Here is a 27,652-nt window from a genome sequence, read left to right as displayed (position 1 = left end):
TCCATAGCCTTCCCTTAACACTCAGGCCAGGCGTAGCTTTGCATAATGACTCACAGGCTGTGCTGCTCAGGGAAGATTATATTTAGAACACAGCCGAGGGTCGTGGGGCACTTGTGCACTCATCTTCAGGAGTCTGTTTTACCTCTGTTGCTTTGCTTGTTGAACTTTACATTTATAAAGTTCGTGCTCAGCCTACTCTGTAAGTGACATTATGTAAAACAGTCCAGATTGGGGCAGGGATAGCTCAGTAGGTAAAGTGGTCGCCCCATGATCGGAAGGTCGGCGGTTTGAATCCACTTAACGGCTACCCTGAGGTACCCCTGAGCAAGGTACCGTCCCTACACACTGCTCCCCGGGCGCCTGCTTAGTGGGCTGCCCACTGCTTCACTGAGTGAATGGGTCAAATGCAGAGAAAAACAAGTAATTTCCCCATGGGGATCAATAAAGTATCCATTATTATTATTATTATTATAACATCAATATTTAAAAGTTTTGAGCCCGTTGGGAGCACACTGCACTGCAGCTTTAACCTTTTTTTTTAAGTGCACCACTGCTGCTTACAAAGGTATTTTCTTTTCAGCTAAAGTCTCTTGAAGTCTTCCCTAAGCTTCTGGAATTTGATGGAGCAATGTGTAACCTGAAAAAAGCACTGATGTCAGCATCATCTGTAGCTGTTGGGCGGACTGCAGTATTGTTCATGTTTGTGTGCTGCTCACACTCACACGATGAATTAGTATCGGCTAAAACATTGCTCAGACATGGTACTGTTGATTCTGTTCATCTAGACGTTGTCAGTGGCTCATCCGAGTGTCACGCGATCATACTCTAAAGACCTCACAGTACCTAATTTTCCTAATAGAGCAATTTGCTCTCAGGCTTACTCATGGTTCGTAGATGGTAAGTGGTTAATGGTTGCTATATAATATTTTTTCTTCTTTACTTCAGCACTTTGAGCGCTCATTGAGATAATTAAACGTAGAATGGGAGGAAGAGCTTTCAGTTTTCTGTGGAACCAGCTTCCAGTTTGGATTTAGGAGACAGACACTATCTCTACTTTCAAGATTAGGCTTTCCTTTTTGCTAAAACGTATAGTTAGGGCTGGATCAGGTGACCCCTGCTAGTTACACTGCAATAGGCCTAGGCTGTTAGGGGCTTCCCATGATGCACTGAGTGTTTCTTCTTCACTCTAGACATGGGGTGTCCAACTCAAGGCCTCGAGGGCTGGTGTCCTGCAGGTTTTCGATCTCACCCTGGGTCAACACAACTGATTTCAATTCAATTCAATTTTATTTATACAGTGCCAAATCACAACAACAGTTGTCTCAAGGCACTTGAAAGTAGAGTTAGAAAAAAAGCTGGTTCCACAGAAGAGGGGCCTGAAAACCAGCGGCCATCCAGGTCTTTATGTCTTTAAGACATTCCTGCAGTTTAACTCATTGGTGTGTGTTATCTGGCTTCATGGACAGATAGAGCTGGGTGTCATCAGCATAGCAGTGTAAATGTATGCTATGTCTTCTAATGATGCTGCCTAAGGGAAGCATGTATAATGTAAACAGAATTGGTCCTAGCACTGAACCCTGTGGAACTCCATAATTAACCTCAGTGTGTGAAGAGGACTCTCCATTTACATGAACAAATTGGAGTCTATTAGATAGATATGATACAAACCACTGCAGTGCAGTACCTGTAATACCTACAGCATGTTCTAATCGCTCTAATAGAATATTATGGTCGACAGTATCGAACGCTGCACTGAGGTCTAGCAGGACAAGGAGGCCTGGAGTTGGACACCTCTACTCTAGACTTTTGATTCCCACTATTGCATGTAATTAACTTTTGTCTAAACTCTCCTGCATTGTGTGTTGTTTGCTGTTTATGGTCTTTCCTTTCTTCGTTTTTTTTCTTCTAACTGGTTGAAGAAGATGCTGCTGCTGTCTGAGCTCCTTGGTTCTGTAGTGTGTGTTATTTGACACACACTGAGATTATTTTCAAACCTTGGGCCTCGTCCCTATTATGTATGTAGTGTTATTCATTCATACAAATAATCATTGTTTTCTATTCAGCTTTTGATGTTTTCTGATCCTTTAGCAGCTTTCCTGCATGTCTTCAGTGAACATTGTTGCTTTTCTTTCCCTTGCCAGTGCAAAGGATTTGTGCACTAATTCTTTCATATCAGACCAGAAGGGCTGATTGTCTTAATAATGCCTGCTGGTGAAGCTTATCAGCAGTTTGAATTGTAAGGGGCTGTTCTCAAAAGCAGCTATAGAAACACAAATAGGAGAGTAAAAGAGCCCTCAGAGAGATTTGTGATATTGTTGCTGCTGTGGAAAAACTCATTTTCAAAGATTAAACGCTGTTTAGAATGTGATATCACCTGCAGCGGGTCGGAAACACAATAAGAAAAACATTATGCTTATGCTATTTATTAGAACTTTATTCAAATTAGAGGACTGTCTCCTTACTGTGCGTTGTAAAGAGTAATTGTGTAGTGAGCAGCCCCTAGTTTGATTTGTCAGAATCAGAATCAGAAAGGGGTTTATTGCCAAATGTTGAGCAGGTTTACAACATTAGGAAATTGCTGCGGTGCTTCAGTGCAAACATAGTGTCATAAATAGCACTTAAATAGACATGAAAAAATAAAAGTAGGGATAAGAATTAAAAGTGCTACGTAGAAAGATATATACATGAGTGCAGGTGGTGATCAGTGCCAAACATGGAATGATGTAGTGACACAGCGTAGGGTCATGTGTTAGTGGTGGGAACAGTCATACGGTTATTGTTCATGTGTCCAACAGCAGAGGGGAAGAAACTGTTCTTATGGCGAGAGGTTCTGGTGCGAATGGACCGGAGCCTCCTGCCTGAGGGGAGCAGGTCAAACAGACTGTGTCCAGGGTGAGAAGGGTCAGCTGAGATCCGAGCTGCACGCCGCAATGTCCTGGAGGTGTACAGGTCCTGCAAAGATGGGAGTCTGCAGCCAATCACCTTCTCAGCAGAGCGCACAACACGCTGCAGTCTCTGTTTGTCCCTGATAGTGGCTCCAGAGTACCACATGGTGATGGAGGAGGTGAGGATGGACTCGATGATTGCAGTGTAGAACTGCATCATCGTCCGTGTTGGCAGGTTGAATTTCTTCAGCTGCCTCAGGAAGTACATCCTCTGCTGGGCTTTCTTGATGACGGAGGTGATGGTGGGCTCCCACTTCAGGTCCTGGGTGATGGTGGTACCCAGGAAGCGGAATGAGTCCACAGAGGTGATGGGGGTGTCAGTCAGGATGATGGGGGGGAGTGGGGCTGTGTGCTTCCTGAAGTCCACAATAATCTCCACTGTCTTCTGGGCATTCAGCACCAGGTTGTTGTGGCTGCACCAGGACACCAGACGTTCAACCTCCCTCCTGTAGGCAGACTCATCCCTGTCAGAGATGAGCCCAATAACGGTGGTGTCATCTGCAAACTTGATTAGCTTGACAGACTGGTGGGTGGAGGTGCAGCAGTTGGTGTACAGGGAGAAGAGCAGAGGAGAAAGAACACAGCCCTGAGGGGAGCCGGTGCTGATGGTCCGGGAGTCCGAGACATTCTTTCCCAGCCTCACATGCTGCTTCCTGTCCGTCAGGAAGTCAGTGATCCACCGGCAGATGGGATCAGGCACATTCATCTGGGAAAGCTTGTGTCGGAGATGGTCTGGAAGGATGGTGTTGAAGGCAGAGCTGAAGTCCACAAACAGGATCCTGGCGTAGGTTCCTGGGGAGTCCAGATGCTGCAGGATGAAGTGTAGGGCCATGTTGATGGCGTCGTCTACAGACCTGTTGGCTCTATATGCAAACTGCAGGGGGTCCAGGAGGGGGGCCGTGAGGGTCCTGAGATGGGAGAGAACTAGGCGCTCAAAAGACTTCATGACCACAGATGTCAGAGCCACGGGTCTGTAGTCATTTAGTCCAGTGATCCTAGGTTTCTTGGGGACAGGGATTATGGTGGAGGACTTGAAGCAGGCAGGCACATGACATGCCTGCAGTGAGGAGTTGAAAATGCCAGAAAACACTGGGGCCAGCTCGTTTGCACAGTGTCTGAGGGTGGCAGGAGACACGCCGTCTGGGCCGGGAGCTTTCCGAGCATTCAGGTTCTTAAACTGCTTCCTCATTTGTGTTTAATTTAGTGTAGGAACATGAAAGTAGATGTTGGTCTGACTGGACCAGACCTGGCAGATACTGTTTACTTTGCCCTTACTCCTGCATTCTTAGATTCTTTGCTAACTCTAACCCTTTGTTTAGCTTGAACAATGTTTTCCACAAGCCCTCTAACTCAGTTAAAGTCAATGCCTTGAAGGTGTCGTATCTGCTGGTTAGTTGAATTGCCTAGACAAAAAAAAAAAAGCTGTTCAACATTGGGGAGAAAAACAGGACATATAAGTAGAAGTTGCTAACGTAAATGTTAACGAGCTTCCGTGCTTATGTGTTCTTCAGTACTGACGAATTCTTCGCAATTACTCAACGAGCTCCACGGGGGAAAATGAAACTGAAGTTCAGTCTCTGTCCAATAAATACATTTCACAGTTAAATCAACACTTTCACACTGTGTCACACTGCGTATTGCTGTTGCATCTTTGTATTTAACACTGTGTCCAGTATTAGGACTTACTTACAGCTTACTACAGCTGAGAACTCCAAAGTGTTGCTTATGAACTTGGGGGGATCTGGGAAACTGTGATAACAGTGACTCTGCTGCACATCACATTGCAGCACTTTGGAGATCAAATAAGAGGTGCACTGCCTCACCCGTCCTCACCCTCCGACACACAGATATGCACCAAGAGAGGAGCGACTACACAGAACAAACAAACTATACAGCGGCTCTGCGGCAGATCATGGCATTGTTTGAAGCAGGCATTAGATTTATGCCCTAATAAGCAATTTTGATCATCTCTCTCTGTGTTCCCTACAACAAAGAGGAAGAGGGGGATGGGTTCGCTGTAAGCGCCTCCACATTTTCCACACTCGCTTCAGAAAGTGGGACAGAGTCAAAACGATGCGTTGTGCGGCGAGCACTTGGTGACTGAGTCACATGATGCTTGACAAAACCTATTTGATGCTTATTAAGAAAATGACCTGTCGGCAGTAAGCCTCAGTGGCTCTTGGGGGATGACAAAGGAACAGCAATGAGTCACGCAGTGACATTTAAAACTAGAATCCGTGAAAGAAGAAGAAAGATATGCCACACTAAACTGTTGCAGTGCCGCCTGTCTGTTAATGTCTCGCAGCACACTTCATAGCCTTGGCTGAATTAGTTTTGCAGCAGCACAGACGCTTGACAGTGATTGGAAAAGCTTCTGTGGTTGACCCAGCAACACATCATGGAACCTCATATACATATGTGTGTTTTTGTGTGGTAAACACCTCTTTCAGTGTGTGTGTGTGAGAAGCGATTGTCCGACTCGGTGTCAGTAGGTAATTTAGCGCGTCAGCGGGCTGGGCTCCTGTACGAGGGAAGCTGTTATTTCCGTTAAAGCCCTCCATGCTTGGTTGGTTTGGTTAGGAGCAGCGTGAATGGACAGTGGCACCTGGGTGATGGTCACAGTGGGTGTGTGATGGTGAGCAGCAGGGGATTTTGTTCAAGGCCGGCTGTGTGCAGACTCACATAGGAGTGAGGAACAGAGGAGATGAACAGGCTGCTTACAGAGGGAATTATTCACACTGAAAGTACAAGTAAGCTGAATGATCCTGTCCTTGTTATTTTATGGAGCACTTTGCCAGTGTCGCAACACCATCATTCTGTTGGAAGATAAAGCACAGACAGAAGAGGCAGCACAACGAGGTTACTTGTGCGAATCACACATTTTTCTTATTGCAAATGCCATTTATTATGTTTTGCTGTATAAAAATAGTTTCTATCTCTCATTGTTAAAGTAGTGCTGAGAAAAAAATCATTGTCATTGGGAGCTATAGCATTAGCCAGGATAAATGCCTATCCCACAGAGGCATGTTACAGTGTACAGTGGGGCAAAAAAGTATTTAGTCAGCCACCGATTGTGCAAGTTCCCCCACCTAAAATGATGACAGAGGTCAGTAATTTGCACCAGAGGTACACTTCAACTGTGAGAGACAGAATGTGAAAAAAAAATCCATGAATCCACATGGTAGGATTTGTAAAGAATTTATTCGTAAATCAGGGTGGAAAATAAGTATTTGGTCAATAACAAAAATACAACTCAATACTTTGTAACATAACCTTTGTTGGCAATAACAGAGGTCAAACGTTTACTATAGGTCTTTACCAGGTTTGCACACACAGTAGCTGGTATTTTGGCCCATTCCTCCATGCAGATCTTCTCGAGAGCAGTGATGTTTTGGGGCTGTCGCCGAGCAACACGGACTTTCAACTCCCGCCACAGATTTTCTATGGGGTTGAGGTCTGGAGACTGGCTAGGCCACTCCAGGACTTTCAAATGCTTCTTACAGAGCCACTCCTTTGTTGCCCGGGCGGTATGTTTTGGATCATTGTCATGTTGGAAGACCCAGCCTCGTTTCATCTTCAAAGTTCTCACTGATGGAAGGAGGTTTTGGCTCAAAATCTCACGATACATGGCCCCATTCATTCTGTCCTTAACACGGATCAGTCGTCCTGTCCCCTTGGCAGAAAAACAGCCCCATAGCATGATGTTTCCACCCCCATGCTTCACAGTAGGTATGGTGTTCTTGGGATGCAACTCAGTATTCTTCTTCCTCCAAACACCACGAGTTGAGTTTATACCAAAAAGTTCTACTTTGGTTTCATCTGACCACATGACATTCTCCCAATCCTCTGCTGTATCATCCATGTGCTCTCTGGCAAACTTCAGACGGGCCTGGACATGCACTGGCTTCAGCAGCGGAACACGTCTGGCACTGCGGGATTTGATTCCCTGCCGTTGTAGTGTGTTACTGATGGTGACCTTTGTTACTTTGGTCCCAGCTCTCTGCAGGTCATTCACCAGGTCCCCCCGTGTGGTTCTGGGATCTTTGCTCACCGTTCTCATGATCATTTTGACCCCACGGGATGAGATCTTGCGTGGAGCCCCAGATCGAGGGAGATTATCAGTGGTCTTGTATGTTCTCCATTTTCTGATGATTGCTCCCACAGTTGATTTTTTCACACCAAGCTGCTTGCCTATTGTAGATTCACTCTTCCCAGTCTGGTGCAGGTCTACAATACTTTTCCTGGTGTCCTTCGAAAGCTCTTTGGTCTTGGCCATGGCGGCGTTTGGAGTCTGACTGTTTGAGGCTGTGGACAGGTGTCTTTTATACAGATGATGAGTTCAAACAGGTGCCATTCATACAGGTAACGAGTGGGGGACAGAAAAGCTTCTTACAGAAGACGTTACAGGTCTGTGAGAGCCAGAGATTTTCCTTGTTTGAGGTGACCAAATACTTATTTTCCACCCTGATTTACAAATAAATTCTTTACAAATCCTACCATGTGAATTCATGGATTTTTTTTTCACATTCTGTCTCTCACAGTTGAAGTGTACCTCTGGTGCAAATTACTGACCTCTGTCATCATTTTAAGTGGGGGAACTTGCACAATCGGTGGCTGACTAAATACTTTTTTGCCCCACTGTATATATATGTATGTGTGTATATGTAGGGATGGGTATTGATAAGATTTTCACGATTCCGATTCCATTTTCGATTTTTTATCGATTCTTTTAAAAAGGAGAACACTAAGGTCGATTAGCTTAGAACTTTGTTTTATATCTTCTCTTTGAACAAGAGAAATTTAGGAGTAACATGGCCTTACAAACCCAACAGTGAGATCTTAAGAGATCCAGCCTACGGCTCTTCAATGGGGTGTCACAGGGTCCCCAGGAAAAATTTTTTAAATGTAAAATAATAAAATAAATTTAAATTTAAAGTTCATGCATTTATTACTTCTTATGGACTACTGTAATTCATTATTATTGGGATGTCCTAAAAACCAACCTTTAGTTAATCCAAAATGCTGCAGCTAGTGTACTGACAGGGACTAGAAAGAGAGAGCAGATTTCTCTTGTATTGGCTTCCCTTCATTGGCTTCCTGTTAAATCCAGAATTGAATTTAAAATTCTTCTCATCATATATAAGGTCTTGAATAATCAGGTCCCAACATATCTTCATGACCTTCAGTTTTCAGGCCCCTCTTCTGTGGAACCAGCTTCCAGTTTGGATTCAGGAGACAGACACTATCTCTACTTTCAAGATTAGGCTTCAAACTTTCCTTTTTGCTAAAGAATATAGTTAGGGCTGGACCAGGTGATGTTGTAATAGACGTACAGTGGGGCAAAAAAGTATTTAGTCAGCCACCGATTGTGCAAGTTCCCCCACCTAAAATGATGACAGAGGTCAGTAATTTGCACCAGAGGTACACTTCAACTGTGAGAGACAGAATGTGAAAGAAAAATCCATGAATTCACATGGTAGGATTTGTAAAGAATTTATTCGTAAATCAGGGTGGAAAATAAGTATTTGGTCAATAACAAAAATACAACTCAATACTTTGTAACATAACCTTTGTTGGCAATAACAGAGGTCAAACGTTTACTATAGGTCTTTACCAGGTTTGCACACACAGTAGCTGGTATTTTGGCCCATTCCTCCATGCAGATCTTCTCGAGAGCAGTGATGTTTTGGGGCTGTCGCCGAGCAACACGGACTTTCAACTCCCGCCACAGATTTTCTATGGGGTTGAGGTCTGGAGACTGGCTAGGCCACTCCAGGACTTTCAAATGCTTCTTACGGAGCCACTCCTTTGTTGCCCGGGCGGTGTGTTTTGGATCATTGTCATGTTGGAAGACCCAGCCTCGTTTCATCTTCAAAGTTCTCACTGATGGAAGGAGGTTTTGGCTCAAAATCTCACGATACATGGCCCCATTCATTCTGTCCTTAACACGGATCAGTCGTCCTGTCCCCTTGGCAGAAAAACAGCCCCATAGCATGATGTTTCCACCCCCATGCTTCACAGTAGGTATGGTGTTCTTGGGATGCAACTCAGTATTCTTCTTCCTCCAAACACCACGAGTTGAGTTTATACCAAAAAGTTCTACTTTGGTTTCATCTGACCACATGACATTCTCCCAATCCTCTGCTGTATCATCCATGTGCTCTCTGGCAAACTTCAGACGGGCCTGGACATGCACTGGCTTCAGCAGCGGAACACGTCTGGCACTGCGGGATTTGATTCCCTGCCGTTGTAGTGTGTTACTGATGGTGACCTTTGTTACTTTGGTCCCAGCTCTCTGCAGGTCATTCACCAGGTCCCCCCGTGTGGTTCTGGGATCTTTGCTCACCGTTCTCATGATCATTTTGACCCCACGGGATGAGATCTTGCGTGGAGCCCCAGATCGAGGGAGATTATCAGTGGTCTTGTATGTCTTCCATTTTCTGATGATTGCTCCCACAGTTGATTTTTTCACACCAAGCTGCTTGCCTATTGTAGATTCACTCTTCCCAGTCTGGTGCAGGTCTACAATACTTTTCCTGGTGTCCTTCGAAAGCTCTTTGGTCTTGGCCATGGCGGCGTTTGGAGTCTGACTGTTTGAGGCTGTGGACAGGTGTCTTTTATACAGATGATGAGTTCAAACAGGTGCCATTCATACAGGTAACGAGTGGGGGACAGAAAAACTTCTTACAGAAGACGTTACAGGTCTGTGAGAGCCAGAGATTTTCCATGTTTGAGGTGACCAAATACTTATTTTCCACCCTAATTTACGAATAAATTCTTTAGGTGGGGGAACTTGCACAATCGGTGGCTGACTAAATACTTTTTTGCCCCACTGTAGGATGCTGGGGGACTCCCATGATGCACTGAGTGTTTCATTCACTATGTGTTTATACACCTCTCTGCATTTAATTATTAGTTATTATTAATCTCTGGCTCTCTTCCACAGCATGTCTTTGTCCTGTCTTCCTCCCTGAACCCTACCCGGTCGCGGCAAATGTCCGTCCCTCCCTCAGCCTGGTTCTGCTGAAGGTGTCTTTCTGTGAAAAGGGAGTTTTCTCATTCCCATATGCTCAAAGGGTTCATTTGATTGTTGGGGTTTTCTCTGTTTTTTTTTGTAATGTTGTAGGGTCACCTTACAATATAAAGCGCCTTGAAAAGCTCTTGTTGTGATTTGATGCTATATAAATAAAATTATATTGAGTTGTGTTGAACTGAGGAATATCAAGTTTCACAAAATCTGACTGTATCTCATTAATATTAATTAGCACCTCACTTTTCAGTCTCAGTACTATGTTGCTGCTAACAGCAGCATTTCTCTCGTCAGTCTTAACATTTTTTTGTTTGTTTCCAGGAGTCTACACCTTTGGCCTCTTCACTGTTGACATCTTTGTCAACGCAGGGCAGGTAGTGACAGGAAACCTGGCACCGTACTTCCTGACTGTCTGTAAGCCAAACTACACAGCACTGGGTTGCCAGCAGGCCCTGCGCTACATCAGCCACCAGGAGGCCTGCACAGGAAACCAGGACGACATCCTACGTGCCCGCAAGACTTTCCCATCCAAAGAGGCTGCGCTTAGCGTCTATGCTGCACTCTACCTAGCTGTGAGTTTTTCTTACATCCAGCCATATGTGTTTAGTAAAATCTTTTTGTTGTCTCTGATTGTATCACCTCCGTTTTGTTTGCGAGGGAGCTGGCGTTGGTGAGAAAGATGGATGGAAATAGGGTTTGTTTTGTTGTTTTTGCTGCTGGACGTGATAGCCCCGCTCTGCATCCCTGCTTTTGTTTCCGTGTCACCTATCTCTGCACAGTCTGTGTCGCTTGCTGTTCCCAACAGTAACCCACAGGGTGCCTGGTAGTCTCACAATCTCAGGTGGGTTACTGCTATGCAGCAGAATTCATGGTTCCATTTACCACAGCAAGTCTTCTAGGTCCTGAGCCAGCAAAACAGCCCCAGATCATCACAATACCACCACCATATGTTACTGTTGGTATGATGGTCCTTTTGTGAAGAGGTGACTTCCAAAAAGTTCAGCTTTGTCTCGTCAGTCCACAGAATATTTTCCCCAAAAGTCTTGGAGATAATCAAGATGTTTTTTGGCACATGTAACACTGTTGTGTTCTTTTTGGTTAGCAGTGGTTTTCTCTTTGAGCTCTCCCATGGATCCCATTTTGCCCAGTCTCTTTCTTATTGTTGAATCATGACCTCTGACCTTAACTTAGACATGTGAAGCCTGCGGTTCCTTAATTATGTTCTGGGTTCTTTTGTGACCTCCTGGATGATTGGTTGACGTGCTCTTGGAGTAATTTTGGTAGATCACTCACATTTTATTTATATAGCGCTAAATCACAACGGTTGCCTCAAGGTGCTTGTGTAGTGAGATAGCCACAGGCAGGAATGATTTCCTGTGTTGTTGAGTGGTGCATTTGGGCAATCTTAGTCTTTAAGTAGGGCTGGGCGATATGAACCAAAATTCATATCTCGATATTTTTTAGCAGGATGGCGATATAAGATATATATATCTCGATATTTTTTTTAAAGCCATAAGGTACGAACAAAAAGAGAGTTCTTAGTCAAAGCTGTGTCCCAGATGTCACACAGGCACTTTTATTAACATACATAGATGTACATGAAAAAAACTACTCAAAAATAAATTATGAGCATTTATTATATAATAAAAGTGCTCCATAAATAAAACAAAACTGTTGTTTTTGTGCATAACAAAGAGCTCACAATTGTGCAGTCAAAATGTAAACTAAAAGACGCTGAGCATAATAACAGAGACAGATTTCACAGTTCGTGACTGACAGCCTGGAGTTTGAAATCTGCTTCATAACCGTGTCTCTTACAGGTGCCATTTATGGTCCTTATACACACACACAATACGGTAATATTACGCTGAAGCATAGTACGTATCACTTCGCGAGGCTCCTCGGTAGCCGTAATGCTCCGACTATCCATCAAGCCGGTGCAGCTCCGTAGCTTAGCAAAGTCGTACTAAAACATTTTTGACCCTGAACAACTAGAATTCATACATAAGGCGCACTGTCGATTTTTGAGAAAATGAAAGGATTTCAGGCCGTGCATGGCGTTAGCGTGGTTAGCTCATTAGCGTGGTTAGCTCATTAACACATTGACGCCATCCAGCCCCACGCACGGGGCGATGCGCAGTAACTCGTTAACGGAGATTTGCCGTGCCCATCTTGTCGCTGCCTGCAGGTGAAGCGATGGGGGAGGAGGGGGAGTTGTGTTCAGTGAAGGAGAGGTGAGGTCGAGTAACATTGCGTAAAGACAAAAGTGGACGAAAGAGAGGCAAACTTGTGGCTCCACAACTATAATTATAACGTAACATAGACTATATCGATATAAAAGATATTGTCACATCTTATATCTCGTATAAAAATATATCGATATTTTTAAAAAACTCGATATATCGCCCAGCCCTATCTTTAAGTGAACATGCCCCTGTGACTGGCTAGCACCTCATGGAGTGGGTGGGAGGCATTTTGCAGCATTGTCCTTATCTTGGAAACCATGAAACAGCATAGAGGATGGCATTGATCACACAGACTCAAAGAATATCCTGAGCATGGTCCGATGTTAAAAGACCTCAGCTACCTTGGCTCTGGCCTGTCCTGCACTGTGCAGTGATGCTTTTTTACCAGTCCAGTTTATTGTTTATCAAACTTACCTCATACAAACACTTTTTTCCATGCTTTTTTGCTCAAGTGCTTTCAGTCTGACATTCACACACATACATACACTGATAGATGCATCGGAGAGCAACTTGGGGTTAGTATGTGACCAAAGAATAGTTGGTCCTGGAGACTGAAGCAGCAACAACAACCTTCCAATTACTAGATGACCTGCTCTACCTCCTACAGCCATCCTGTGTGACTGTTGATTTATCCTTTAAGTAAAGCACAACAATGAAACCTTTTCAAAAAAGCTTCCAATGCTTTCTGATGATCTGATTTGTTTGATTTTCTGTGTCAGAACCAATGTGTACCCAAGTGCCCATAAGTGATCGATGCATGGCTTTGGACGATCACTGCCTGCCTGCATGGTGAGGAGAACAGATTGTCTCTGTTATATAGGTCATTTAGCACAGGCCAATGTGTGTGTCCAGGACATACATGCAGTTTGCACACACTGACACACACAATACTGCAACTCCAAGAAGATGATGAAAATTATCCCTCTTGTTGTCTTAGTCATTACAGCAATGCCAGGGTCAAACACAGCAATCCAGAGTCTGTTGAATCAGCTGTAATTGCTCCTAGAGCAGGGCGATATGACCAAAAATATTTATCACCATACATTATAACTGACGATATAATTGACACTAGACAAAATACTTTACAACTCCACAACTTTATTAGTGCAAAAAAAACCAACCCATCAATGTATTTTCACTTAAACAAGCAGCTGTTTTTTAAGTGCATTAAAGTTATATAAAAATGTAAGACTGCAAATGCAAATTCCTCGCTGACAGTTTAACCAAAAGTCATTTCCAGTGGAAACTGGCCGACATATCCTCAGCATAACCATGTATAATATCCACAAAACTTAAAAAGAGGTTATACACACACAATATGGTAATATTATGTTGAAGCACAGTACGTATCACTCCACGAGGCTCCGCCTACGATAGCCGTAATGCTCCGACAATCCATCAAGCGGTGCGGCTTCGTAGCTTAGCAAAGTCGTACTAAAGCATTTGACAGATTTTCGAGCGCCGTGCACATAAAATCGTTTCGAGGTCAGTAAACACAACCAGAATTCATACATAAGGCACACGGGATTATAAGGGGCACTGACGATTTTCAGAAAAGTCAAAGGATTGATTTCAAGTGTGCCGTATTTTCCAAAAAACACGGTAATAATGACGGCCCGCTAGCATGCTCTACCAAAAATAGTGCTTTGTTGTAGAGCAGGGTGATATGGCCAAAAATATTTATCACGATACATATTTGAAAATTTGTGATAACGATATAACTGATGATATAATTGATGCGGAAAAAAATACAACTCCACAACTTTATTAGCGCAAAAAACAAAAAAAAACCATCCATTTATTTTCACTTAAACAAGAAGCTGTTTATGTGCATTAAAGTTATATAAATATTTAACAGTGCAAATGCAAATTCCTTGCTGAAAGTTTAACCAAAAGGCATTTCCAGTAGAAATGGGCTGACATATCCTGAGCATAACCATGTATAATATCCACTGAAGTTAAAAAGAGGTGCTTTGCAACATTAAACCGCCTCACGGTGCGGAATGACGAGGATTTATTGGAGCGGGTGAATGAACAAAGCAGGAATGGCAAGACTGACTAACTGACTGAATAACTGAATACAAACGGGAACGACAATACTGGCAACATCAACATCAATGACACGACAAAGAACTGGTGAAACCAAGGAACTTAAATACACAGGTCGAATGATGACAATGATTGGAAACAGATGAGTACAGGGCTGAACATAATCTGACTAATGACACAAGAGACAAGCTGACATGGGAAAAAACAGGAAATGAGAACATTAATGTGGCAAACTAAACTGAACATCAACAAACTGAAATCACTCAACGACCCAGGAACCTTGACAGTACCCCCCTTCAAAGGCCGGCACCCGATGGCCGAAAGAAAAAAAAAAAAACAGAACAAAGTTGGCGGATGGGGTCCAGGACGGAGGGACAGAGTCCGAAACAAAACAGTTCGGGGGGGTGGCCACGCGGCCTGCGGCTGAGCCAAAGCAGTTCTGGTGGGCGGCCACGCTGGTGGCAATGGCGACTACTGAGCAGGTCCGGTGGGCGGCCACAAGGAAGATGGCGGCGAAAAATATCTTGATGATAAAAATATTCTCTAGAATGACAAGACGAAAGTTGAACTTTTTGGGAGGTTTGTTCCTGTTGCATTCAGCATAACACTAACACAACATTTTATAAAAACAATCATCATACTAGCGGTCAAACATGGTGGTGGTAGTGTAATAGTCTGGGGCTGTTTTCCTGCTCCAGAACCTGAATCATTTGTTGTAATTAATGGAAACATGAATCCTGCTCTCTAACAGAAAATCCTGAAGGAAAATGTGGTTAAAGGAATTCAGCAGAGTGGGCCAAATTCCTTTCACAGTGATATAAAAGACACATTTCCTGTTATTGCAAATGCTTGATAACCCCACAACCAGTTATAAGGTGTAGTGGGCAATTACATTTTCCTGGTAACATTTTTAGTTCCAGGTGTTTTTTATTTGACTTTGTTTTCTTTGCCTAATGTTAAAATTTGTTGATCTGAAAAATGTAAGCGTGACACATATGCAAAAACAGAAGACATCAGGAAGGGGCAAATTTATTTTTCCATGAAATTCTCATTACTTGCTTACATTCATAGTAACCAGTTCCAGGCTGTGCTGTTTCAGATAAACAGTGGGTAGTCGTCAAGTTGTGGAAGTGCCAAAATTTGGATTGGGACATTTGTCCTTAATCATCGTTCTAGCAAAAAAATTTATTTTGCTTGAACTTGGCAAAGCTCTAACACAAATAACACTAAAATCTTGTGCATTTGAAACAGGTTCCTGCCACTGTAAGATAGCTAGCATTAGCATTAGCACTGATGAGAATTAATTGGTGTCTCTTTTGATTATCATGTACAGAGATGGGCAGTAACGCGTTACTGTAATCTGATTACTTTTTTCAAGTAACGAGTAAAGTAAGGGATTACTATTGCAAAAACGGTAATTAGATTACCGTTACTTTCCCGTAGGAACGCTGCGTTACTGCGTTACTAAAACCGTGATTTTTTGCGAGAATGTCTCACGACAGTGACGTAAGCGAGTGCGACGTTCGTGACAACAGCTGTGTGCAGATCAACAATGGATCATATATCGATTGTGGGAGAGAGTATGAGCGTGCAGCGTTTAAAGCGTGGAAGTACTGACCTTACTTTGAGTTTGATTCCATAAAAAGTGACAAAAACATTAGTGTCCGCTGTGCGTGGGAAGAAAACTTCTTTTTACAGCGAAAAAAAACCCTAAACTTCCAAGCAAGCACCGAGTAGCTACGACGTAATGGGAACCTCACAGAGAAACTCGCGGATTCTTCCACTGACCGCGGCACACCTGCACCAGGGTAAACCTCCGCCTACCCCACTCCTGCTTTACAGGTGAAAATAGAGCAACAGGACCGCTGAGTCTTTGACTTTATTTATTTTCTGCTGTGTTTTACTTGCATCTATTTGAAAGACTGAGTGTAAACACAAAAAATATTTTATTTTATGTGCTGGAATGTGCAGAAAATAGGTTTAAATGGTAAACTAATTTCTTCCAGTCAGAGAATGTTGCATATAATTAAATCTTTGCTTGATGCATAAAGTTAAAAGATTAAAACTAATAAAACAAGTTTTAAAAAGAGACTTTTCCATTTGATTACATTTTGTATGATGGATTATGCAGAAAAAGTAGAATTGGGCTGAAAGATCTATCGCTTTATCACCTCTTCAGGTTGTAAATCGTGTTTTTAAAAAGTAACTAAGTAACTAATTACTTTTGAAAATAAGTAATCAGTAAAGTAACGGGATTACTTTTTGGGGGAACTAATCAGTAATTAGTTACTGATTACTTTTTTCAAGTAACTTGACCAACACTGATCATGTATAGTAATATAGTGCAGCAAGATCAGGTGCTGGCATAGCTCACAAAGTTGAGTGGGTAACCCACATGCTGGAGGGCTTAAGCAGAGGCCTGGGTTCAAGTCTGCTCCAAGGCAATTTATTGTACATGTTCCCCCCTGCTCGGCCTCCTGGCATTGCTTTTGTTTTTTGGTTTTGTTTTTTTTTTGCCTGTCCCGTTTGGTTCTTTCGCCATCAGAATTATTATCTAAAGGCAAAGAAAGATGCCCAACGGATTTACTTTACCAAATGGACCATCCCAGCCTTGCCGTAATGGTCTGTTTGATCCACCTTTTATTGTTTATTTTATTTATTTTTTATTTTCACTTGCTAGATATGGGACAGACTTGAATGAGGAAAAGAAAAGGGAGAAAGGAAGAAGGGGAAAAACAGTGGAGAAGAGGGACGGGGATAAAGGGCAAAAAAACAAAAACCAAAGAAAGAAAGAGAAAGAAAAAAGAAAGCAAGCAGAAGAGAACAAGAGTAATAGAATAAACAACATCACAATGATATATGGGAATATGACAGTAAATACTAAATATTAAACATTATTGTGCAGCACATAAGATCAACAGAACACAGTGTGCTTTGAGGTAGGAGCCAAAAAGGGTGTAGTTTGTGGGTGTGATCACCCGTGTGTACACCTGTGAGCATGGACGCGCTTGTTTTTAAAAGGTTCCTTCATGTAATAATCTGCTAGAGGGTGTGGGGGGGCCACAGCCCCGTCCTCCAGGGCATGAAGCAGGTATGGAGGAGATCAAAACTCCAGACATCCAGAGGCCCCCAGAACACAAGAGACCAAGGAAGACCAACAGAGGGGCAGCCGCGCCACTGTCCCAGAAAGAGCTGAGGAGAGTCCCAGATGAGGGCTCACCCAGCAGCCGCGGAGCAGAAGCCAGGGGGAGTTGCAGTGACGCGCCCGTGAGCTCCGCCGGCAGCCAGCTGTGCCTGAGTGACCGAGCCCCAGGCCGAGAGGCCGGGGGCACCCCACCCCCCCACAGGGGCCCGAGCGAGCCCCAGGCTCCAGGCCCCGACAAGCAGCCACCAAGGAGTGAGCCGCTGTGTACCTGGACGCCCATCCAGACACAAAGAACCACCAACGCACCGATACCTGAGGGAGTCCGCCACTGGCAGGGGAAGTGGTGGGGGGAGATAGGCCTGCATATCTTGGAGGGCCTGAGATGTCCCCAGAGAGGTGGCGTCTGACACCCAACCTGACATATAGACACAGACATACAGGCACACACAGATACAAACATCCATTCCCACCCTCATGCTCTCATATGCACTTACTCCACACTCAACCAACATGGAGACAGATATAAAGAGACGCTGTACACACGATCACACTCCCCAAGCGTACTCTATACCCCAGGTCTAGGTACCCTTGCCCCTGGAGGGGGAACTGCACCCAGACCCAGGTGGTGTTACCCTTTTCCCTGCAGTGGGGGGAGCCATGAATGTCTAAGTTGTGAGATAAAATTAAGGCACAGGCAGCCAGTAGGGGACGGGGGTGCCTCCCCTGCACCCTGGTGACATACCTTTACCCCAAGGCCCTGCATGTGTGGGTGATTGTGGTGGAGCGGGAAGGATTTCTCTCCAGCTGTGACAGACTGTTTGTCTTTTAAAATCTCACTTTTTTACCCAGGAGTGATACTGTACTGTGCTCTGGCATCTTTCTAGGGTTTGTTTTAATATACAAGCGACGGCCAAATTTAAAGATGAGTGCTGTCTGCTTCATTAGTACTTGATACTCAAGAAGTAGCTACTCAGTTTGTTCCATGTTCTTTATTTGTGAAGTATTTATAATTTCCATAGAGTAACTTCACACACTTCCTTTAGTTTCTGTGTCATAGCTTAGCTTAAACTAATTAACATTTACACAAAATCGCGATTTTCTATAAAATATTTATTTTACACATAATATTTCACAAAACTTCTCTAGCATTTCCACAGACACAATAACAGCAGAACACTTTTGCTTGCATAGTCACTGTGTTTATTTAGGATGATTCCCATTGAACACTATAGTACAGTACAATCTGTATATTGTGTGGTCTGCAGTGCCGCTGCAGGGGAGGCAGATGCACCTAAGCGCCATATGCAATCACGCCTCGCAAGCATAAAGAGGCTGGCGGCTGGAAAGCTGAGGTGGAGGCGTCCGGGGGACCGGCTTGGCCTGAGCCGGAGGTTGAAGCACCAGAGGGACATGATCAGCCTGACCAGGTGGAGGTCGAAGCACGCCAGAAACCTACTTGGCTGGAGCTGGCGGTCAGAGCAAGGGAGAGCCCTCCGCAGATAAAGCCTGGGGTCACCGTGCCAGAGTCCAGCATGCTTTCGGGACCTGCCCCATCTCCACCAGAGGCCAGCATGCAGTGGGGTCCTGCACACCGCCTGCCTTTCATGGCACCTGTGAGCCCCAGCTCACGTCCACACCTGCTGTGTGGGTCTGCCGGAGGTTTCTTCCTGTTAAAAGGGAGTTTTTCCTTCCCACTGTCACCAAAGTGCTGCTCATAAGGGGTCATATGATTGTTGGGTTTTTCTCTGTATGTATTATCCTAGGGTCACCTTACAATATAAAGCACCTTGGGGCGACTGTTGCTGTGATTTGGCGCTGTGTAAGTAAAATTGAATTGAATTGAAACATTGAGCAAAGGCTGTGAATACTTTTGTGCATGTTATATTTTTATTTTTTTTATTTTTAATAAATTTGCAATAATTTTAAGCAAACCTTTTTCACCTTGTCATGCCCTTGGCCTTCAATTTGAAGATGGTACTAGCCTTCCCTCTAAATAATGCTGCAACTTCATTTTGAAGAACTCTAGCTTGAAGTTGCCTTATGGCACAGGCCCTGTCAAATGTGGCATGCTTAGAGCAGACGCTGTCTGATCGCTGTAGCAGGGTCCATGCTCACAGGTGCTACTAAATAGGCACCAATCAGGCACCTGATTGTCAGGGTGTCAGAACAGGGTGCATTCAACTCTGCTGTTTAACCCATCCATCCATCCATCCATCCATTCGCTTCTGCATCTCCTTTTCAGTGTTGCGGGGGGCGCTGGAGCCTATCCCAGCTGTCACAGGGCGCGAGGCGGGGCATACCCTGGACAGGTCGCCAGTCTGTCGCAGGCTGTTTAACCCACAGATGAATTATCTTTACAAATGCAGCACCATTTCAGGGGAAAGAAACAGGCTTTCCAATGGTTTAAGATTTGTTGCCAAGAAGAATTGTTACAACAAATAAATAACTGAGTGAACACAAATTTTCTTACTTTTGGTGGTAAGTTTATATATGTCTGTCCTTCTGTATTGGACACTTTTTAATAGTGTACTTGTCTACCCTCAGAAGAATGCTTTCTGTCTAACATTCACACTCACACCCGAAGAACACATCGTAGAGCAACCTGGGGTTATGCCCAAGTTATTCCTGGGCATGCAGACTGGAGCAGCCAGGTATCAAAACACTAACCTTCTGATTAGTAGGTGGGGTGCGCTGCCTACTGAGCTGCAGTCACCCCTGTACTGTTAACATGATAACATTCCAACCATGGAAGCTACTGAAGCCATACTGGTGTGTAGCTGACACCAGAATGGAAGCAAAGTCAGATTAAGTGGTATCATCCCATTGCAGTGTTGTGTCTAATTTTTCATGCACAAAAAAAGGTCTATTTTTAATAGAGTTCACAGTTAATACTCTCACTCAGATTTCTGGCAGTCTGTTTGATGAATGCTTCAGTAATAACATTAGATATGAAATGCCAAACACAAATGAACAGATCCCCCTAAGTAATAACACAGGAAGCCATTTAAACTTGGCAAGGCAGAGAGATTGATGTCATGTCACACTCTCCATTTTGCTGACAGGCCTCTGCAGACAGCTGTCAATGTCTGTGATTAAAAAGGAAATATAGGGCTTGACAATGAAACACTCACCAAGACACTTCAGAGTAATCAAATAAAGAAGGAAACCTGCACCCAGACACCTAAGTTATATTATACAGGGTGTATGTATTTTACAGTAGAGATAGCAGGTTGGAACGGAGGAACGCTTAGGCTGCTGCCGCCGCGACCCGGCCTCGGATAAAGCGGATGAAGATGGATGGATGGATAGCAGGTTGTTCTGTTGATATAATTATAAAGTTGATAGTATTTTGTGTGATGGAAAATCACCCTAACTCAGTGAAGGACAGGCATACACATTCAGCAGGTAAAATAAGTATTGAAAAAGCTGAAATTTATTTAATACTGCGTACAAAAACAGCTTCAAGACCCCTCCTGTATGAAGAAACTAGTCGCATGCACTGCTCAGGTGTGAATTCGGCCCATTCTTCCACACAAACAGTCAGTAGGCCTCTTCTATGAGATCTGACTGTTAGTTCTTTCCATAGATTTTCAGTTGGATTCAGGTCAAGAAATTTTCTTTCTTGGAAACCAATTCAGAGTTTTCTTGCCTGTGTGTTCGGGATCATTGTCTTGCCGAACCATCCCGATTTCAACTTCATAATCCTGGAAGATGGCATCAGATTTTGATCAAGACCGTCTCTGTACATGTCAGTGCCGTTTCTTAAAAAAACAGCCCCTTACCATGTTGTTCCCACCTCCAGACTTCACTGTTCATATGATGTTTTTGGAGTGATATGCAGCACCTTTTGTTCTCCAAACATGGTGTGTATTATGCCATCCAAAGAGTTCAAGTTTGGCCCGTCTGACCAGACTATGTTAAACAGGCCATTGTGGTTGAGTCCATTACTATTGTTCTCTTTGAAACAATGGTACCTGCTGATTTCAGGAGAACTGTGAAGAGCTACCTTTCTGTAGCTCCCTACAAGTGGTCCTTGGATCTCACACAACTCTTCTGATAATTCTTGTCACTCTGTCTGAAATCTCCTGGAGAGCACCTGGTTGTGGCCAGGTTATGGTGACATTTATTTAATTTGAAATAATCCAAATTCAATTTATCATTCTGCAGTGGATGAGTTAGAAGTAAAATTTGTTGTTAATATCCCAAAACGTTGATTCTGTTCATCTGGAAGTAGGTTTTTCAGTCGAGAAACGTTTCAAGAAAGCTCCAGCCGATCCAGGACAGAAGAACAACTGCCGACTAAGCGAAAACCCACAGTGATCCCTTATGTGTCAGGAATATTGGAATAGTTAAGACACGTTTTCTCTAAAAAAAAAAAGCCCAAAACACGCCGCACCAAAAACTGGTCCACCCCAAGGATCGGGTCCCCGACACAAACAGAGTAACATAGTGTACGCTGTTAAGTGCAGGAGGATTACCAGGATTTATACATCGAGGAAACCAAACAACCTCTGGTGAAGCGGATGGCACAACACAAAAGAGCTACCTCGTCAGGCCAGGACTCTGCAGTCTATTTACACCTACAGGCCAGTGGACACTCTTTCAATGATGAGGATGTAACATCCTGGACAGGGAGGAACGCTGGTTTGTGGGCGGAGTCAAGGAGTCCATTTACATGAAACGGGAAAGACCATCTCTGAATCGAGGAGGGGGCCTAAGGGTACATCTGTCACCATCTTACAATGCTGTGATTGCAGCCATTCCCCAACTCTCTGTGAAAGGTACTCATGGACATTGATCAGTGGTTGTTGATCAAAAATGTCTTCATTTATCCAGTCATAGAAAAGAACTGCACAACATAGCCTAGCAAAACACCACTCTACTATGCAAATATTTTATACTCAAAGTTGGAAAGCATGAGATTTTTAAAGTCCTGATTAATTAAAAAAAAAAAAAGATGAAGAATAATGAAAGAGAGAGAAATAGAACTGTTTGGTCCATCGTGTGTGTGCGTGGTTAATAGAAAGTACAGTTAGACCCTTGGAGGCTAACAGATGTGTGTCAGGGGTTGCTGAGTGGATGTGGAGAGAAGGACTCAAACGCAGGACTCACGGTGACGATGCAGGGTGTCCCCTGCTCAGACACCAGCCTTACTAGCCCAAGCTGCAGCTTTATCCCCCTCACTAGCTCAGTCTTTAGCTCAGCATTTAGCCGTACCAACCTCAGCTCAGCCATTAGCCTCACCGACCCCTGTTTATCCATTAGCCTCCTCAGTCCAATCAGTTCACCCTCCTGCTCCCGTCCAGCCTGTAGTCCAGCCCGCTCCCGTCCAGCCTGTTCCTGCCCAGTCCCCTGTAGTCCAGTCTCCTCCTGCCCACCGGACCCGTCTCGTCTCGACTGCCGCCGCCTTCCTCGCGGCCGCCCACCTGAAATGTCTCGTCTCGGCCACGGGCCACGTGGCCGCCCACCTGAACTGTTTTTGTTTCGGACTCCGTCCCTCCGTCCTGGGCCCCCTCCGCCCACCCTGTTCTGGTTTTTCTTTCTTTTGGCCGTCGGGTGCCGGCCTTTGAAGGGGGGGGTACTGTCAGGGTTTCTGGGTCGTTGACCCAGCATTTTCAGTTCATGTCCACTGTTTATCCTCTGTACGTTCCACTTCCTGTTTTGTGTTACGTTATTGTGAGGGAGGAATGACGAAAACAGGAGATGGCTGGCTGGCTGGCTGGCTGACTGAATGAACGGCTGACTGATCTGGACTTAGAATGCAAACATGGGGCATAGACAGCAGTGACAACATCAATGACGCAACGCCGACCAGGAGAGAACTGAGGACTTAAATATACTGGCTGAACAATGACTGATAGGTGACAGGTGAGTGAGCAGCTGAACACAATTGAACTAACGATGCATGGAATAAGAACTAGAACATAATGCACACAGAGTAACGTAACACAAAACAGGAAGTGGAACGTACAGAGGATAAACAGTGGACATGAACTGAAAATGCTGGGTCAACGACCCAGAAACCCTGACATGCGAGAGTGAAGCTAAACACAGACACGCCTCCTCTCATCTATACGAGTTTGTTTCTCTCTTTCTCTCTACCCGTCATTTTCCTGTCTGATCCAAGGGTGATGGTGGCACCAAAACAAGGCCATAATTAGATATTAACATACATATGTTACACGGTTGTTGTCCAGGAAACAGCTCCAGTGTGTATGGGTGCTCAAATATCTTTAGGCTGTCCTCATTTAAGTAACTGGATTCGAAAAAAACAGACTTCTACATTTATTAAAACAAAATACAGTTTAACAGTTTAAAAGAGGTGTGTGAGGGCAGGGTTGGCAACATTTCTGGCTGAAGCCATTCAGATTTGGATCTGTAAGACATGCTACCCAGTCTAGCTCTGCTTAGTATATAGGAAGTCATCCCAGTCAGGAGTACAGCTATTTGACAAAATACATTTTGCAAATGCTTAAGTGACTAAACAGTAAAGTAATGTGTGTCCGTTTTCTGTGGTGGAGTTGTTCCACCTACAGAGCTGCAGGCTGTTGGTGGCATTTCTGCAGACAGAGCATCAGCTCTGGCTAACGGTGCCAGAGGCTCCTCACCTTTGTCCTCCTAAAATGTCAAGTGATTTCTCACACACTTCGAGACTGCACATTTCAAATCAGTTCCCTATAGTATGGTGGTGCACTGCTTAGTATTGTGTGTCGGGGCGCGGTCAGCGGCGCAGCTGCGGTGGAGGAGGACGCACTTGAGCGGCATCCACTCGCCAGCTTAAACGTCTGTACTGGGTCTTGAGCTTTGTTGTTGTTGGTGTGTGTTTGGCTGGTGCCTGAAAAGCTGCAGCCGCGTGTGAACAAGCAACCGTAATGAAGAAAGTATGCCGAAGAGCGGTGAGATGTGGTCGGGTCGTGGATTTGTTACATACTGTCACCTCAGAGAAAGAGGGGTCATGATTCAAGCTCTAGCTGGGGCTGGTTGTGAGGAGTTTGTATATTCTACTTGTACCTCTGAGGTACCCTAGCTTCTTCAACAGTCCAATTATAATCCTATACACTATACATTTATTTAGTACTGACTGAACTGAACTGTAACCAAAGAGCACAAAGTCTGCCAAGGAAATATCTCTTCTTACATCACTACACCACCAGCAGCCTGAACCGTTGACACAAGGCAGGATAGGTCCATACTTTCATAGTGATTATGCCCATTTCTGACCCTACCATTCCACTGTTGTACCAGAAATGGTAGCCTCAGTTTCTTGTTGTTGACTGACACGAGTTGTACACTGTTTGGTCTTCTGTTGCTGTCGCTCATCTGTTTAAGATGCTGTTCCGCATGCATTAGTTTTAACACGTGGTTATTTGAGTTCAGGTCTGGCTATTCCCCTCTGACTTCTGGGATCAGTCCGGCATCTTTGCACACAGAACTGCTGCTCGCTGGATCTTTCTCTTTTTCAGACCGTTCTTTGTAAACTCTGAAGTTGGTATGTAGGAAAATCTGAGTAGCTAAGCCGTTTCTGGAATACTCAGACCAGCATGTCGAACAGCAAAAACTATGTTCGATTATTTAAATCACGTTTATTTAAATAACCTTTTCTCAGTTTTGAACTTCAGGAGACATTTTGACCAGGTCAGCCATTCCTAAATACATTGGATTAAAGGAATGTTCTGACCTACCTCTGGTTCTCACCCCTAGTATGTTGAAGCATTTTAAGACCACATTGTTTTCACACCCTTCTGCAATTAACCCGTTCCAGTTTGTATACTAGTCAAATTGACTGGAAATATGGTGTCTTAGAAAGATGATGTCTAACCAAATACTTACTTTAGACTGCATACTTCGTCCTCCAGTAACACTATAAAGAATCTTGGAATATGTTTTAACCAGGCTGCTTCCTACAGTGTGCAACTGTAAGCACTGCCTTTATTCATTTGAGCAGCTCCCAGTTTGGATTTGGGAGGCAGGCTTAATGTTTACTTCTTCACTCAACTTATTACACACTCTGTGTGTTTTATACACCACCACTGTGTTTAATTATTAGTCATAATTTAACTCTTAGCCTGTCTTCCACCCCTCACCCACAACCCTCCTTAAGCCTGGTTCTGGAGGCGTTGCCATTGGGGGTCATGTGATTGTTAGGTTTAAAATCTCCAGGTTCTTTACCTTACAGTAGAAAGTCCCTTTAGATAATTGCTGTTGTGAACTGCTGCTGTATGAATCACAGATTGTAAAGGTTTCTGAATATTTGTAACAGAAATACAGTGAATTCCTCAGATGGTTTCAATATCATCAGCTGTGTTAAATGTTCAGATTGCTGACCTAGCACTGGTGTAATGATTAAAAATAATGTGGCTTTACAGTCTGTTGTAACTCAGTCAGCAGGCCATATGATATATTATTTACAGCAATTCCTCTGAAGCCCAGATGGTTAGGAGGAAGGGAAGGACAGAAGCTCCAGGCTGTGTCACTCCACTTGATTCTTTCTCTTCAGTTGTGATTAGAGACGGTAAAGCTCGATGTTCACTTCTTTTGTCTGGTTTATGGTTAAATAAGAACAATTGTTGGCCCACCAGAGCAATGTTTCTGAGCTTGTTTCTCTTTGCCCTGCAAATTAGTAGCTGCAGTGGGCTTCACAGGTTCAGATAAGAACCCTGTGCTCAACAATTCATTTTTGAAACATTACATTCTTGACAAGTTTGATCTGTTTTAACCATTGTAACCAGTCCACTGTCTTACATAAAAAGTACTGGCTAAGTAGCAGCTGATGACACTGAAATGTACTGAATCTGTCATGATCCTGGGCCATGTTGGCCCAGCATTCTTAGTTTTCATGTATTTTTGTATTTTGTTCTTTATTTAGGCCATGGTTCCTGGGTTGCTCTGTTAAGTTGTTCCTTATTTGATTTCCTCCTTGTGACTTTTACCCCCTGTGTGCCCCTCTGTATCTGTGAGCCCTCCCCTCCCCTCCTTGTGTTTTATTCCATGTTTCCCCAGCCCGCTATGCCTGTGCTCTCCTGTCTCTCTCCTCCTGTCTGCACCTCTGTGTACTTCCTGTTTTACTTTGACAGTGTCCCGTCAGTGTTGTGTTACTCCTGCCCTGTCTCGTTATGATTATCTGTGTCAGCTGTGTTCCCCGTGTGCTCCCACTTCCCTCGTTAACCCTCTGTGTATTTATGTGCATGTCTCCCTCAGTTCGGTGTCGCGTTGTCAATGTCTCCTCCCCGAACCTGTGTGTTTTTATGTGTTCCCTCGGTCCTCAGTTAGCATTCCCAGTTTAGTTCTGTTTCTTTGTGAAGCCTGCAATAAAGCAGTAATTTTGAGTTCAGCTTTTTGTCTTGCGTTTGGGTCCTCATCTGCCTCCACACAGCCAGTTCATGACAGAATCTGTTATGTAGGAAGAAATGAAAGAGAATTTTGAAGAAAAAAACAAAATTTTCTGTTCCCTACATTGTAGAGGGTGACTTTGCATCCACTAAGCAGTGAAATGAGAGCAGTAAGGGGTTAAACTGAGATTCAGCAGTTGGGTGAACCCTGAGATCAGTTGTAGTGGCTAAACATGGAGAGAAGAACCACAACTTACAATCACTCTAATGTGAGCTCCACGTTAGAGCTGACCTGCTGCTCTCTGTGGATTTACAACACTGAATACAACACGATGTAACAAGATGCTTTTACAAGGCAATTATTATGTCTTTATACTACTTCAGCACACAGAGGAACTGCAGCTGCTGCTGGGCCTTCTGGGGTTGTGGGTCCATGGGGGATGGGAATGATAGCGGAGGCCTTCAGACGGGGGGGAAACGTGACATGACTCAGGGAGAGGTTGAACTGCCAGCTGGTCGTCAAATAATGACGTCCATAGGACCTCTGTGTAAGGGCTATTTATAGTCCAAATTTTATGTATAGGCTCTGTATGGGTAGAGGCCATGTTTTCTGCAGATGATTAGCGAACATCTCCATGATGGCGGTTGCAGCTGCACGGTGGATGTCCCCAGCTTCTCACCGACAGTTTGTAAAATGCATGCACTGACAAAGCGTGTCGAGCACATAGTCTAGGTCATACGTACACACTTGCACAACTTCTCATACTTTCTGTTGCAACGTCTTTCATAGCAGTCTAGCAGTGACAACATTTCCTTTCTCTTACAAAGCTTTTCACAATAAAACAGGATGCCAGCCTCACTAAAACAAGTGCAAATGCGCTTTTAAACGTAACACATTGTGACCCAGA

General features: G+C 44.1%; 1 protein-coding gene across 1 annotated transcript in view; it reads left to right on the top strand.

Annotated features, from left to right (window-relative positions):
* The window catches only part of plppr5b (phospholipid phosphatase related 5b), a 132,501-nt gene that overhangs the window by 62,471 nt on the left and 42,378 nt on the right, over positions 1-27,652 (top strand). Inside the window, exon 5 of the mRNA XM_082545814.1 lies at positions 10,297-10,547. Coding sequence (XP_082401940.1) covers positions 10,297-10,547 — 251 coding nt within the window. The remainder of the gene's footprint in view (positions 1-10,296; positions 10,548-27,652) is intronic.

The sequence above is a fragment of the Aulonocara stuartgranti genome (assembly GCF_965226115.1).
Source record: "Aulonocara stuartgranti genome assembly, chromosome: 9".
NCBI classification, from domain to species: Eukaryota; Metazoa; Chordata; class Actinopteri; order Cichliformes; family Cichlidae; genus Aulonocara; species Aulonocara stuartgranti.
This window is presented reverse-complemented; position numbering and strand designations above follow the sequence as displayed.